We start from the raw sequence: 16,755 nt of genomic DNA on the forward strand, positions 1-16,755 counted from the left end.
CAAGCGAAGGATTCTAAAATTGAAACACGAACGTAGCGATTGTTTCAATAATTAGAATCCTGAGCGATAGCGAGGGAATTAAAAGAGCACAAGGTGAAAAATCTTTGCACTCGAGTGCAACACGTAACTTTTCATCCCACTTCATCGAGGAAATTACTAAACGTAAAAAAACAAAATGGCGCGCACATATGAGTATCAAATTAAAAAGAAGTTCTCATTAAAGTTCATTTATTTGAAAACTCAGTTTAAAAATGAAACGAGGTTAAAAATCTATGTAAAAACAATAATAAAAATTACTCAATTAATTGAATAATTATTTTAAGCAGTATTTCATATTTTGTTTAATATGTATTTGTTTGAAGTCTTATCAAGATTGTCACAAATGGAGTATTGCACACGATGTTCTAAATTCAAATCACTTTGCCGCTCTAGAGGATAAAAACTACTTTTGCGCTCAGATATCAAAGGGTAAAACTACTCTTTCCGAGATGGTGGGATGAAAAATGCATTTAATACAGTAAACATCTTATAACAGCTGAGAAAATCGGACCTTCCTGAGATTCGCGCATTCAAGCAAACAAACAAACTCTTAAGCTTAATAACATTAGTGTAGATTAAGTGTTCCTACATCATTATGAGGTAGGATCACCCATGCATTGTAAGCACTCATTAAAAATTAATGACTCACTAAACATCTTCGTTTGTTTTTATTGCTCACTAGCCGATTCCTATGGTTTCACCTGCGTCCTGGGAGAACCACTTTTCGTAACCGGGTAATTACATAATGCCTTTTCTTAGGCTTTGCCTTTTCTTTGGACCATTTGTGTACCTTTCATTTAAATCCGTTCAGTAGTTTTGACGTAAAATCTCGACAAACTCATAGAGTTACTTTCCGCATTTAAAATATTACCAAGCCTAGGATTCACTCTAATTATATTAGGTTCCCATTAGCAGAACAAGTTCTATTCCGTATAAATCTGTCCAGCTAGTTTGTTTTAATGAAAGTCGGGAAACGGTAATTAGTTGAACAGCAAGACTCCCTTTAATTTCCTTCTAGCTGAAGCTTTGGAGTACGAATCGAATGTTAAAAGCTACTGGATAATCTAATTGGGTTGTGGATTGTGCAAATGTGCAGGAACACGAGACTGGAGACAGAATGTTCAGACGAGATACCACTGATGTGTGGCACAGTGACAAATTGTGTGCAAACATTTTCTGACATATTTACCAAACTGCAACCTTTGTGCGCGTACACATACTAAGTAGCTGACTCGCGCCGACCGCAGCGCGTAGATAGGTAAACCTTTTTTGTTCGCGGTCAAATGTGCGTAAATACTTTTAGTCTGGTTGTCACCAGTCATATACATTTACAGACAGGAGTTTTTCCGTCAGTGCGTTATAATCATCTTCAAAAAGACATTCATTCCCATTAATTGATATAGAAACAATGCGTATCTACCATGACCTGAATTACGAGATGATATTTTCTTTTTTCAAAATAATAATGCGTAGTAATGATGATAGTGCTGAAAATTATCAAGTATCATGATGAAACCTTGTGAAACTCACAAAAGCACTTTAACGGTCAACTAATTTCCACGGTTTCACCCACACCTCCCGGATCTCTGCACACCTGGATAAAAAGTAGCCTTCTTACATAAATGACCTAACAAATACTCAAAGAATTTCAAATCGGTCCAATAGTTTCTGAAAAGCGTGTTCAGGCAAAAACAAACTCTTCAGCTTTTTAATATTTGTAGGTGTAGATAATTATAATGTAGGTTTATTTATTACAAAAATACAAGATCACATTGTTAGTTCAATAGAATTCTATTTTAAGACGAAGCTTATTTATTATAATTATATTATGTAGACTTTAATAACATAGATTGGCGTTGATTGATTGTGTGACTGAAACAATAAATTCGTTGTACCTACAAAATTGCTTAGTCACGATCATCACATAGAAGCATGACACCGCATTTTTTTAAGGTCTGCTATAAGGTCTTACATACAACGTAGCGGTGCAAAGACAACATTAACTTTGGATTAATGAAGAAATTATATTTTCATTAAATTATTGTTTACAAACTTTCAGTTAATAAGTCAGTTGTATTTACTGAGTGTAATGTAAAAGAATACTTCTTGGGTAATGTATAGTATTTAAGCAGTTCTCCGTCGCCCAGGTAGACGAAGTCGATGGCAGAAGCCAGTTAGGAAAAAGCTGCAGAGTTTGTTGCTTTGTTGAAGCTGATCTATAATCTTGAAAACTATTGGTCTGATTTGAAAATATTTTATCGCACACAGGCTAAAGTCTACTCTTTATGCGGATACCACGGGAAACTAGTGAACTGTGCATTATAAACTGGGGCTACTTTCATACGATTCTGAGCAGTATCAAACATTACATAATTGCATCTGAGTGGCGGGTACGAATTGAGTGCATCCTGCGAGATGCACCGGCAATGCATCGCCTGCAGTTAGACAAACAAGTGACTGTCTGATGACGATTGACACTCACGCCGACACTCACGCCGTGAGAAACTGATAACTAATATAAATTGGTCCTCAGTATGAGAGGACAGAAGCTCGGTTCTAGTCACCAGTCTTTGATTGATGATATCAAATGACCCCTCCTGTTGACAGAGAATATCAGACTGTTACAAAGTAAACCTCATCTTTCTTCGTTTGATAATATTTCTTCATTTAAAATAAAGAAATAGGTTTTAGAACATGTTGTGAATTGGAAGAACTTTATCTTTGTTTACTTGCGTTCATGATAGGATCAAGCTAGGGCATGCAATACCGGTTAACCGGTTTTGTTTTTACCGGTAAATCGCCCATTTTGGCGAGTTTTAAATTACCGGTAAAAATAATATGAAACCGGTAATTTACCGGTTTTTACTTTTTTCTGATAAAATATAGCAATTGTTCATTTGACGTCAAATCTTTGTTATGTAGCATGAATATAATGTCATGTTGCAGACATTACGTATTGTAACCTTAACTATCTCTAGGTTAGATACAAATCTTCTTTCTCATCTTAATTTATAAAATCTAAGTTAATCTGTTTTTCCTCTTAGCTTTGCCTCATAGCTGTCAGCTCATACTAGGTACAAATGTAGCTAATGCTTATTTTACCTACTCAATGACCTTACTGAGCAAGGGCTTTTACTTCACCACCATGCGTACAGCTCTGAGGACACGGTGGAGCACACGGTCCAGGTGTGCACTGCCTGGGAAGGGTACCGCCGTGTTGTCGTCGAGGCAATAGACAGCGGCGACCTTTCGCGTCCTTCCCTGGTTCAAGCAATGGTCCGGAGCTAGAGGGAATGGGAAGCCGTCGCCTCCTTCTGCGAAGCAGTCATGCTCGAGAAGGAGACGGCGGAGCGACTGCGAGTAGCACCTCTCATCCCAGCCGCTATAGTGGACCAGGGGCACAAGAACACACGACAGGCACGAAGACACCACGGGCGACAAGGGTCGAGAGACGACTCCCGGCCACCGTAGGCGTCGGTCTGTGGGCGGTGAGTTCGGGTGGCTCATCGTTCCACCGTCTGCATAGACAACAGACCCGTGTCAGCGGCGCGCGTTGTTGCACGGGCTCCTCAGGGAGATGTCAGCAAACCCAGGGTCTGCCCCTGCTACGACCCTCAACCACCACGGTTTCGGCCTGCCTTTGCGCCTTTGACCGAGTATATTGAGATTGAGTATCAGGTGTCACTCCTTTTTACATGTCCGTACCATCGCAGCCGTTTCTCTTGCATTTTGTCGGCGACATCGCGTACGGAGGGTACTGACATGTTTTTTTTACGTCCCACGTCACAAAAAACGTTTACCATCTTATACTTTGCATATTTATTTAGTTTTTGCTTTAAGACTACCCAATCTTATTGTTATAATATCACATTTAAAAAAACATACAAAAATTACCGTTTCACCGGTTTACCGGTAAAAATATTTTTATTACCGATTTTTTACCGGTAATTTTTGTTTTACCGAAATTGCATGCCCTAGATCAAGCCTCATATCCAATGTCAACTTAGGTAGATACCCAAAGTATTAATAAAATTAGACAATTCTATTTTTCCTAACATTTACTGATCGTACACAGAGATATTACGACATACGTAGCATAAAACTACATATGAAACATATGCTTCGAGTGTGGCAAATTGTAGTTCCCGTGTGTAGTTCATTCCCATTAAATCTTATCTTTACGTTTCTTTGTCTAAGTAGTACCTACTACGTGTCGATAATGTACTTCATATCGGTTTAACTAGATTTACATGAGCTTGGTATAAAAGAATAACTAGTCTATACCTATAAGTAATCTAATAAAAGAATACAAAATCTAATAAAATTTTATCTTTTAACGAGCTAAACGCTCTGATTGCTGAATATAGGTACGTTTGTAGGTATATGTTGTACGTCCAGTACTGGGGCGGGCGTATACAAAATTAGAACTACTTAATGTAACGTACCACACCTGGACTATAAAGTCTGAAATGACCAAACCGCATTGACCAAGCGTGGTGGTGATTAACGCTCAATCCTTCTCAGTGTGAGAGGTGGCTTGTGCCCAGCAATGGGATGATAAAAAGGCTGACGACATACCAACGTAACACTAGATTAAACCCTTAAGTCTACCGTTTGTTAACGCCATTTAAGTTTCCAATAAAACGTGATGACTTACACAATGTAATCAAGACGCCTGATAAGCTTACATGCGCCGAAGTAACAACAACTTATGTGTTCTTATGTCAATATTATTGTTTCAGTTGAACCATGACGATCCACAGCATGACTGTAACCGACGCTCGGGAGTCCACCAGGAAACACTGCTGTACTGGGTATGTATCACAAAATTCAAGAACTTTAAGAATTAACGCGGAGAAAGGAAAGATAGTGGAGATGCCATAAGGAACGTAGATGAGGCGCCTTCTTGTAGGTCAAGTAACGTACGGTACGTTTGATCAGGTACTGGAACGAATGAGGCGTTCGAGCTCGTTGTAAAATCAAAACCAATCTATCAAAGATTGGTGTAGTTTGATTTGTGATTTTATTTTGAAAATGAGCAGCTTCTAAGGAAGGCGTGTAAGGGCGGAGGTAGTAACGTTCCTCGTCCCCTGAACTCCCATATACGCACTACTTTCTTAGGAGTTCTTGTGTTATGGCATTTCCGCTAGTCATTTTGTTCTCCATGGGTATTATAGACGGCTAACTGTCATCTATGTAATTGTAATGTACTTCATGGACATTGACTAAACGATAGACGCGTGATTAAATGGGGAGAGTTCATGGTCACAAGTTGAAGTCAAAGAGATCAAAGGGAGAAGCTATTTGATGGTTGGCTGTGACATTCATATACATTTCTCTGGCATTTTCTTTATTCTCTCTCTGACTTGTCATCGTGGTGTAGCAATCGGTTTCACGGCATACGAGTATGCCGCTACTCACGGGGAGGGCCCGAGCATAGGTGACGCTCTACGAGAAAGCTTGCTACATCCCCCCCATTTTTTTTCTTTATTCAATCGATAGAGGTACAGGACACATTTCTAGACGAGAATTATTCCACCTGTGTTGTCTGTCATAGGATGTACCAGTATACAATGGCGAATTAACATGCACATGCATATACCAACGTGGTTAAATATATTACGATAGATGGTTACTGCCCCATACAATGCCATATAGGTACACTAGTAAAGAGTAACCGCACACTTCAGACTAAATAGTCGATCGATTGCTGTCCAATGCTTAGTATTTTTTTTTAAGAAAGTCTTGATTCCAGTCAACGTTTTCAGAGGGTTTGACATCGGCTAAATACCTGATCTTTGTAATGTGCGTACTACCTCATGTTACTGATTTATGAGCCCAAACAAACTATCGGCCGACTAAAAATTTGCAGTGTAGGTACTCTTGGTCTCATTAAAGAATCAACGGCGAATCAAACAATTCAAAAACCATTCAATCATAATAAAATCTCGGCCATTATTTTAATATGAATGGAGTTACTTTTTTTTTGTTATGATCAAAGTTCATGAAGACAGAGCGCTCATTGTGTGTGAACTACAGATCGAGTAACGCTACCACTATATCTTGACACATGTGTTCACCCAGCCTCTAGTAAAATGGTACCGATTCTTTTAGTGGCGAAGGTCCGTGGAGATCAAGATATTGTGGTCGGTATGAATGAAGCATCTTTTCTCGTTTATCAACATGCTAATTTGCTTTCTTAGGTACTAATAACTCGTTAACTTAGTGGTGTATGATGTACGATCATGTAGTTAGTTATGTGATACATTTTAGTAAATGCTTGCCTAGTGTAAGTATTTGTACTCGTTTGGTGTACCTAGTTGAGTTTTTTAACTCGAAGTACTTTTTCAGTAATTAGGAATACTTTGAGTTGTACCACGAAAACACGAAATTAACTAAAGCTGCTAGAAAATGCAAGTGATTAGGTCAGTAGGTACCTACTTAGAGACATAATTAACGAAAACCTCTTTGAGCTGACTCAAAATCGCACTATCTCATGAAATAACTGGATAAACGTAACAACTGAACAGCGACCTCTAAAGAAAAATACTCGAGACGAGACCTATAAGTCAGTCGCAGTTAGAAAAAACAAATGGTTAGTACAGTGATCAAGACATAGATGGCACCACTGTCTTAGCTTTTTCTCAGACAGCTGATTAGTTTTCGCCCACGGTTTCTGGTTTCAGAAATGGTTAGAAGGAGAGGAGAAAGACTGGAAGCCGACCGCAACATAGTTAGGAAAAAGGCTCGTAGGATGGAGGATGGATATTACCTAGATAGATATGATGCTTACCAAGGCGTCTGTTCTTTCCTAAGAATACCTAATCCGAAGTGAGGACTTTAAAGAATCTCCTGCTTATTTGATAGATTAGGTAAATCTTCCTCGTGTTCTCGAGGATAATTACTCACAAGGAAAATTTTAAAGCCAATTGTTTTTCCCTTCCTTATCGACATCCCATAAAAGCCATTACGATATTAGCATAAACATTTCCACTGAAAAATAAATGACTAATAAACATAAATCGTATTTGGTCAAGTCTCTGGAGCCTGTCATGTTCCGTGACAGTTTTCCTCTTTAAACATTTGTTATTGGGTACTAGCCCGTCACTGGGGATCAAATGATTAATTACAGATATTAAACTGACCTGATTTTACTAATATACCTGCAATAACTAATCATCATCATCATCATCTGTAAAGCGACATTTTCCCGACTATGTTGGGGTCAACTTCTTGTGTAACGGGATGCAACTGACTACCAATGTTTTACAAGGAGCGACTGACTACCTGACCACCTCAACCCAGTCACCTGGGCAACCCAATGACCCTAGGTAAGCCTGGTTGCGAGACTTACTGGCTCCTGACTACCCGTAATGACTGCCAAAGATATATACTATCTGCATCCAAGCCTCGATTTATTGTCTCGCTTGATAAAGGATACCTACATATTGTTCCTAACATTTTATGTCATGGCTTTCCGCAAAGTAACGCGCGATTCCATAATTTAATGAGGAAAATACCAAACAAAACGTACAGTGACGTCTGCAGTCTTAACACTAAATCAGTGGTTCTCAAACAGTCTCCCACAGCTTGCAGTACCTAATCTAAGAACAGTTTGCTATAAAAACCCAGTAATTATAATTATTCTATTATTCAAAATGTGCTGATTATTTGTGCAGTTCTGCACGAGATTTCCTGAACCGCCAAATTTTCAAAAAAATATTGTTATCATTTATTTATTTAATTGTTTTATGCATTACCTACTTATTATAATATGACAACAGTAAATACATAATTCCTTTCAGTCCGGACTATGCACATCGGATTTGAACAATCTGCCTACAAACTAATACAAAAATATCATTAAGGTGCGCTTTTAATACTAGCTGCCGACTGCAACTGCCAACCACACGCACTGCAAACCAGTAATGCAGCTGCGGCTGTGGCCGCTAACATTCAAAACGTACCTTTATGTAGTTACATAAAGATTGACAGCCGCTGCCACGACCGCACTAGACCAATAATTTGCTTATTGACTTTTATAGCGTTCATCACATGAGCTGAGTCACTATGCCTGACCTGCGCGCGCGCAATGACGGTGCTATTCTTTATTCTATACTGAACATACATAGATGGTAATTACTCACATCTTGATTAACAAGCATAATTTTATCATGATCATGATAAAATGAATAAGGTGGCGCCTTTTATTAGAAAACGTGATGCAATAATGTAAACTGATTTTATTTTACTGATTGAGATAATTATTGGGTATTTCCTCTTCTTGTTGATTATTACCAATCAATTTTCATCCCCCGAGCCTTTTTCCCAACTATGTTGAGGTCGCCTTCCAGTCTAACCGGATGTAGCTGAGTACCAGTGCTTTACAAGGAGCGACTGCCCTGTATGACCTCCTTAACCCAGTTACCCGGGCAACCCGATACCCCTTGGTTAGACTGGTGTCAGACTTACTGGCTTCTGACTACCCGTAACGACTGCCTAGGATGTTCAATGACTGCCGGGACCTACAGTTTAACGTGCCATCCATCCATCGATTCAAAAATTCTTATTGCTGTATATGCAATTTTAAGCTTATTCAAAGTACATTATATATATATTTTTTCATGGCTTTTTCATAATGAATATAAGTAGGTTATAATTATGCCTGGGGAAAAACGACTTATCAATGCACCAAAGATGACTATTGATTTCCGTATTCCGGTTACTAGTATTGTCCTTATCTAAGTACACCTAAAGAAACTTACAAGTCATCAGTGTACAAGGAAAATATTTCATTAAATCTATACTCATTTAATTATGTAGATACAGGAACCAAATGGTACATATACTAAGAATTACTTCAAGTATGTACTCGGGAAAAAACTGGCGACATATAAGAATATATCTTATATGTCACTTTTCTTCGAATAACTTTAGATAAAGAAAATTATTTCCTTCAGCAAAATGCATCTCACTGTCGCTACAGACTACTTATCTCTTGATTGAAATCTTTCATCTCTATCACTAACATAAAATCTAAAATGCCTTAAGTATCTTTTATTTTTTGGAAATCTGAACAGCATTACATTCTTTACTGCCAGCATGTCACAACACATCGATTCAATTTCCTCGTGCTAAAAAAACCACGAAAAAACTTTTCAGTGCATTTTTTTTACGTCATAAATCATTTTCGAACTCATAATACTGGTTATTGCTTTCATAGGCAAGTGTAACACTTGTCCTTGCGATACAAAATGCATAGATAAACAAGTACTTGACAACGGGGGCATTTCCGCGATTGCCTACAAACTTCACGTGATTTTACAAGCATTTTTTGCATAAACGCGTGACCTGCTGACCTCACAATGTAGGTAAGAAACAGAAGTCTCAGTTTGAGCATAAAAACCTCCCTTTTATGCTTCAGATTTTTTTTCTGATTAGGTATATTTTCATTATCATTTTGCCTTACTGTTGGGTAAAGACTTATACATAAGAGACGAAACATGCTCGCTTAAAGCAAAAAAGACTGCATTGAAAAATCGTAGAATATCTTCGAGGAATCCGGATTCCGGATTCGTAATTAAATGTCATATTATTCATTATACACTTATGTACGAAGACAATGCTTCTAACAATAGCCAACAACTAAATTATTGCACAAACCAGTCTCCCGGTAATTCTTAATCCCCAAACGTTACTAAGCTCAAATACCTATGACGAAACTGTCCTCAATTGTTACATAAGTAACTATTTATTACTTTTTGTTGTCATACACAACACTTGTTTTAATCGATTACTCGTTTAATTGACCTCAATGACGCAATTAAAGAATTGCGAGTAATCGCTTCCTAGCTAATAGTTCGTACTCGAGATCATTACGATAGCGATTAAATTAATCGAGACATTCTTCTCGAGTTGTGCTCATTCAACATTGTTCCAGTAGCAAATTATATTTATAAATACTTTTCACGCCTTTCATAAGCGACTCTAATTAGGCCTTCTGCGTGCATTATGCCATTTAGCATAGAGTATTGTAACTTTATTTGGAAAGGAATTATATTTAATGCAATTTTTATCGAGTTTATAATACCTACATTTATGGAATAAACGACTAAGAATATTTAGCTTGCAACTACAAATAAATAACCATACCTAACCATAATTTTGTTTCCTTTGTAAAAGAATAAAAAGATATTCTCAAAGAAATAACCTTTCTAGTTAATTATCGATTAGGAATACCCAATTCCAAGAAAATAATCACTGACATTCGATTTTTGTCACACTGATTGAAGTTGCCGATATAAGGTAAGTAGGTACATGATAGCGAGCTCGCAGATTTTAATCTCAAAGAAAACAGCGTAAACAACATATTGGGAGATAATCATCAGTACAAAAACTAACGCTGGAGGTATAATGTAGGATGACTTGGTACTTTTTATCGTGAAGAACTTGCCATGTAAACTATAATTGGCCAAAAGGCTGACAGTGACTAGCCAAAACTCCAGTACCAAAAACCATTCTTAAGCAAATTCTGATTATTTTTTTTTGCCCAAAGGATAAAAGTGTAATGTAAAGAGTAGTGACATAAGCCAAATTAACGAATTAAATTGTTGATACAACAGCATAAAAGGCACGCAAGCCAATCGAGGTCCTCATTCATATGAATCCAGCGTCGCGCGCTACCGTCAAACCATTTGGACTTCTGTCATTCAACTGTTCAGTGACGTCAATCCTTCGTGGTCGATGAATTCAAAATGTGTAACGTTACTATATCACAGCCAGTAGTGGACAGTGCTCAGGTACGATAAGTCGTTTATAAAGGACTAAACCAAAAGTGATCAAAACTTTCGCGCCACGTGGCGTTTCAAAAAACTATTTTTAAATTTCGGAAAATTTTGTTCGTGTGAAAGTTTTTTTTCGGGTACATTTTCAACAGTGAAGTGTTTTCTTTTTAAATTAAATTATTTTATAGTTGTTTTAGCTGGAGGAAAAAATTGTAATCACTCGCAATAGGCTCCCAGCATAATATGGCAATACAAAAATCTTTTGATATTCATATTCTTGGTAATTTCATATAAAGGATATTTTTCAAATCATTAACATTCATTGATATTTTCAAAGTTAGTGAAACTATCTACAATTATAATTACCAGTTAATTAATTAATCAAAACATTACGCTCAGATGGATATCTAAAAAAACCACACTTGGCAGACGAGTAGCAACATTTCATCTCAAAATAACCTGAGAACGTTAAAACGTTCTCAGGTTATTTTAAGTCTATCCCTATAATTTCTGTCATGAACTACCTATATCACTTTTTAATCTGCAATACTTAACTACAAAAGACATACACACCATTCATACACAGTGTCTTGGGACAACTTTTCTTTAGGTTGAGAAATTATCAAAAGACATCTCCCCACTAAACCGAAAGTTAGGGATATTAATTATACTTTTACTCGCTAAAACCTTCAACAAAGTCACTTGGCGATCGACCTTGACTTTGAACAGTAACTCATTGGGGCAATCTCCGTTTCCGCCAAAAGTCGAAAAGCAAATTGTTTCCCATTGAAATGAACTACTGCTCCGTGTGCGGTTTATAATCGACTCCATCCTCTATCCTCTAATAATTCAATATGACAGGACGAGGTGGGGACAGCTATTGTTAGCCAGGAACTCACGACAATCCACTTATCTTACATATAGGTAAAATCATTTATATTCTCCCTCAGAGGGGAAGCGACCACAAATACATACTTGCATTTTATTATAAGTCTTGTATTGTTAAGAACTTTTATAGATACTTATCTATAAAACATTGATTTGTATGAAGGTAGATGTACAATAAACTTAAAGCGATAAAAAGCACTTAACTTGATCTAAGGTTCATGGTCAATGCCTCTAGAATTCTCTAGACTCTGGGTTACTTAACATTGTCTAAATTAATTTGAATAAACACAAAGTTGTCTAAATGACAATCTAAGGAGGCTGCGGGATTGTTCGAAAGAGTTACCGCCCCCTGGTACCTAAAGGGCTTAAGAAGGAACATGGCGGGTTTTAGTCAGTAGGAGTCTGACACTCCCTCACGATGCATCCACAGCGAGAGGGGACATTTTCCATGAAAAAAAGGGAGGCGGAAGCTATTGTACAGAATAATTATCTACATATGTAGATATTCTATCGGTGATTTTGCGATACCTAATTAACTGTATCGGAAATAGCATCAGTGACATGATAAGTATCATTTCACAAAATTATCTTCAAGTTTAAACTTGCAAACGATTGATTGTTTGATACGAATTGTTATCGGTAACCACTTTCTCGCTGATAACTAGTCACGTTTCTAGAAGCAAGTTCAGTATAATAATGTTAAATAATTATAATCGATTCGATTACTATAAGTACAATCGGTAATCGTATCAGTTCCGGTTTCCTGAAATTTCTTCTTGTTCGAGATTGTGAGGGTAATTTTTAAGTCCATCAAAAAAGAACATGAACGTGGCAATCTCAAAAAGTATTTAGATGTACCAAGGTACAATTTTTTTACCTCTTTATAACACAATTAGGCAAAAGTAAACTGTCTTTTATAGAGGTACAGAATGCATTCCTGAAGCTGTGGCCAGTTATTTGTTTTTAAGTAGGTAATGCTTTGAAATATTTTATCTTATTTTTCCCGGTGTGCTTATGATAAACTATTTCATGTGAAAAGAAGATTTACAGCTCTCTCTATTCTCCTCTTTCTATACAAAGGTCAAAATATTTTAAGCACACAAAACCTCAATTCATGTGACGTCACTTCCTAAAGCGAGATCAATGTCTTTTACCTTTTTAAGAGTGTCATTATCACCACCCAATTTAGGCCAAGTACGAGTACTTGCAATAAAACTTGGCAAACAAGTTATATGATAGAGGTACTACATACAGAGTTTATGGTAGTCTCGTGATTTTTGGAAAATATGATATAGTTCTATAATAATTGCTTTTCAATTAATTTTATTATGAATATTACATTTAGGACACCAGTTTTAGGGCACTAGTCTGGAATCTGCGCTTACAATCCTTTAGCTTACCTAATTGATCAACGAAACAGGTAAAAATACTGCACGTGCCAAACTTTGGCAAACATAACAACATACCTAAATAAATGTAAACAACCAATTTTTATTCGATAACAAACATTAAAATTGTTATTGTCTCTTAATATATTCGTACGTTACGTCAATTTCAATTAATTTTCCTAAAGAGGCCATATCGAAGATATTTTAGCACTCACGTGGCAAAACACCATAACCATAACCTTGACGACTCCTATAAGTACCAATATTGTTTATTCTATAGAAACATTGTTTCCTGGCTGTTTCGAACGAATTTCCGATTGGCGCCGTAAACAAATTAATCAAAACTTCGATGACACTTCATCGGTTATCAGTCAGTTTATTCGTTTATTCAAAGTGGTGTATAATCTAGTAATCAATCAAATTATTTAGTACCTACATTTTAGGTTTTGAAAGACCAGAAGTTAGATTTCGATAGCTAACAAACAAACAATACTTAAGTACTCACAAAATTGTGCGATAAGCTGACTGAAACAAACTTCCATCAATGCTTGACTAGCCGTTATCATAAAATAATGTCATTTCTGTTAAATAGTTTCCATATGTTCAGTATGTGTCAGAATTGTACCTACAGTAATTTACACTGTAAGTGCCTATATTACACTGTTATGTAGTGGAAGGGTTTGGTGTCAAATGATGATAATATAATTCTAACATAAGGTAGTACGTATGTACACAAGGAAGTCTTTTGAAAAACGGTCATCATCAGTCCATAAACAGTATAGGTACCTAACTTAATTCAACTCATCATTAGTATTTTTCTTGTAAAATAATAGTTTTCCGAAAACAAAAAAAAATTTGCACATTTACAAACAGGCGTTGTAACTTTTAATTTTCAGTGGAACCTTTTCTTCCGGTATATCAAATAACAATGTATTTTCGTGTATATGTTGTAACATATAGGGAGCACTCTATTCAGGATATGATACCTACATAGGGCAGTATCATGACAGTTGCGTGTAACAGATAAAGTAACCCATGTAATAAATAACATGACAGTGTCACCATCACAATTAGCCGGTAGCCACGCTATCACGAACATTATGAATGAATGTCTCATTTTTTCTGACACCTGACAGCCTTTGCTGCCTACTTTTTTCGTATCGCCAGTGTAGATCGCCCAACTGATACACTATACCACAAAATGAGTGTACTGTCACAATGGATACAGTCAGGATGTATTTTTTTTTGTTGGAAACTAAAAAATAATATTTTTTTTGTTTTTCGTATTAATCATAATCATAATAACAGCGTCCGGTTTAAAACAAAAGAGTTATCAAATTATACATATCTGAAAATGAGACAGGTTAAAGATCTGTGATATTACGAGAAACAATGACATGGAATAAGCATCAACACCATTGTAAATTCATTTTAATATCCTACAAATCAGGGAATTTAGTAACAACTGCCTAACATTCGCCTGCCAAGCGTGATAGAGGTAGACCCTTGTTCATTCACAAACTTAAACCAATGTTTAAAATAAAGACCTCGGAAAATCAATTTAAAAACACACAGAAACAGCTATTTTTGTGATGTGTGTGCAACATAAGAGCTACATATTATTTTCAAGTAACATTCATTTCACACAAACCAGACCTGATTGTAAAGTCTGGACTGCTATTAAAAATAATACATAAATGGAATGGATTTCCGTGTTGAACTTTTGAAGCAGGGTTAATGCCATCAACTGCATTAAACTGCTTCAAAACTTTGAGTTACTAATTCAAAAGTGTGTATGAATTTATGTTATTTACCTACTCACTTTCATCATTCAGTATTTAGGATCTTAAAGAGCTACATAACTTAAGTGATAAAATGCGGAGCTAAAGACTTTAACGAAAAGGAACTATGAAAAAGTGAAATTAAATCAGTGTCTCATGAACTAAATAACAAAAATGTCGGACAAACAGTTGTTAAGACAAAGTTCGCTGAGGAAGCCGGGCAAGTCAGATACGAGAAGAAAAAGGAGTCATGTTCTCATACGCGTGCCAGAATCACATTCGGACAGGTAATATTGTAGTACTACAGGTACCTACCTATATTCTAAATTAGCTAGGTAGTACTTACATATGTTATTTTTCGATATGTCGAGAATATAAGGGTATTGTCTACCTATATGAGCATGTTTAATTTTAAGTAGGCCCTGTTTTTGGTAAGACATGAAAATATATTAAGCTATGTTTAAAAAAAAAAACTATATTCTTTAAATCTTGCTATAATACCCACATGTATTATCTATAAAACGTTTTCACTTTATTAAAACTTATTATGAAATCAGTTCAAAAAAGTCGCCTGAAAATATAATACGCGCAAAGATATCAGTCATGCAACATTTAAAAACAATCTCTAACAACACAGGCGCATTAAAAAATAAATCAGTTTTATATCACTTTAAGGTGTTTAATATAACACAGCGCCAGTATTGCCATCTGTCTGTAATCTGAACAATTGTTATATGGCCTGAAACCGCTAGAAACAGCTGTTCTGTCTATCGATTTTCACGAAACCCGCAAGCAAGTTCACTGCGTAACCACCTGCCATTTCACGGCTACGTCACTGGACCGTCAAAAGGTTTATTAATAGCGGTGTTACGCGATTAAAAAGCAAAATAAAACACGGACGTGTTTTCCTAATTTAATTCTAGAGTTCCTGAGTAATCGCTTGTGACTCACAAGTCACGAGAAAGTGTGTAGGTTATGTTGTTATGTGCCGCTGATCTGAAGCTAACCTGTCACAGCTGAGTGTAGCAACATCATGAAGAATACTTTACGTAGTGGGCTCCACAGAAGAAGCTTTATAAGCAACCATGCTGACGACAGCCCCATAGATACGATACGCTTGGTGTCCCCTATCAATAGGTTTGCCATATTCCAAGGCAACTTTAGTCACGATGACGATGATTATCCGGAGAAGTGAGTAATATTGTCGATGTGAACCTTAGCCATACACCCTGCATCTTTAGACGCATTTCAGTAGAATATCAGGACCAATATTTATACTGTTACAGTGTTATTTACAAATATTTCTGTCATGTAAAAGTAGTTATTGCTATTCGATAACAGATGGCGTTAATGACCTCATGTTTTGTTTCAGGCCGTACAAACTCAAGACTAAAATCGTCATCTCAGCACTAGCAGTTCTAGTGTTCATATCAGCACTAAGTGGCTACCTCATTGGGAGCGCAGACTATGCTTCAAGGAGGACGGCGGAACCACCTGATCCAATTGAGCACCTCAAACCTTCGGCCTCCCGTCTTCACACGTTCCAAAAGGCTGCTGTGTGCACGGACGCTCCTCAATGCTCGCAAATTGGCAGGTACGTACTCGTTAATTACTAAAAATTAAAACCTAAGCCGCTCGTATGATTAACTGGACTTAAGTGTGGGAATTCTTTGAGGCTACTGGATCTGAACCCATATTGCTGACCCAAACATATGTAAGGTCAGTTACACTACAGCAAAAACATAAACAAAAAAAAAATGGTCTCTGAACTTACCTTCTTCAGCTTTAAATGAAATCACTAAGTGTGTAGACTAAACAGTCGGTCGACATTTTTTTTTTTTTAGAAACGTTGCTTCCAATCAGTGTTTTCAGTCG

The 16,755-nt window shown here is 36.7% G+C and overlaps 1 protein-coding gene across 3 annotated transcripts in view; it reads left to right on the forward strand.

Moving 5' to 3' along the window:
• Positions 1 to 16,755, forward strand: part of LOC110372805 (glutathione hydrolase 1 proenzyme) — a 45,769-nt gene that overhangs the window by 3,587 nt on the left and 25,427 nt on the right. The window contains exons 2-3 of one of the 3 annotated variants that reach the window (XM_021329776.3): positions 4,782 to 4,853; positions 16,253 to 16,474. In XM_021329776.3, coding sequence (XP_021185451.3) covers positions 4,789 to 4,853; positions 16,253 to 16,474 — 287 coding nt within the window. In that variant the 5' untranslated portion in view covers positions 4,782 to 4,788. Of the gene's footprint in view, positions 1 to 4,781; positions 4,854 to 15,014; positions 15,168 to 15,640; positions 16,072 to 16,252; positions 16,475 to 16,755 lie in introns of those variants that run through there. The other 2 variants (XM_021329775.3, XM_021329771.3) reach the window with 2 other exon arrangements.

Source organism: Helicoverpa armigera, chromosome 8, assembly GCF_030705265.1.
Source record: "Helicoverpa armigera isolate CAAS_96S chromosome 8, ASM3070526v1, whole genome shotgun sequence".
NCBI classification, from domain to species: Eukaryota; Metazoa; Arthropoda; class Insecta; order Lepidoptera; family Noctuidae; genus Helicoverpa; species Helicoverpa armigera.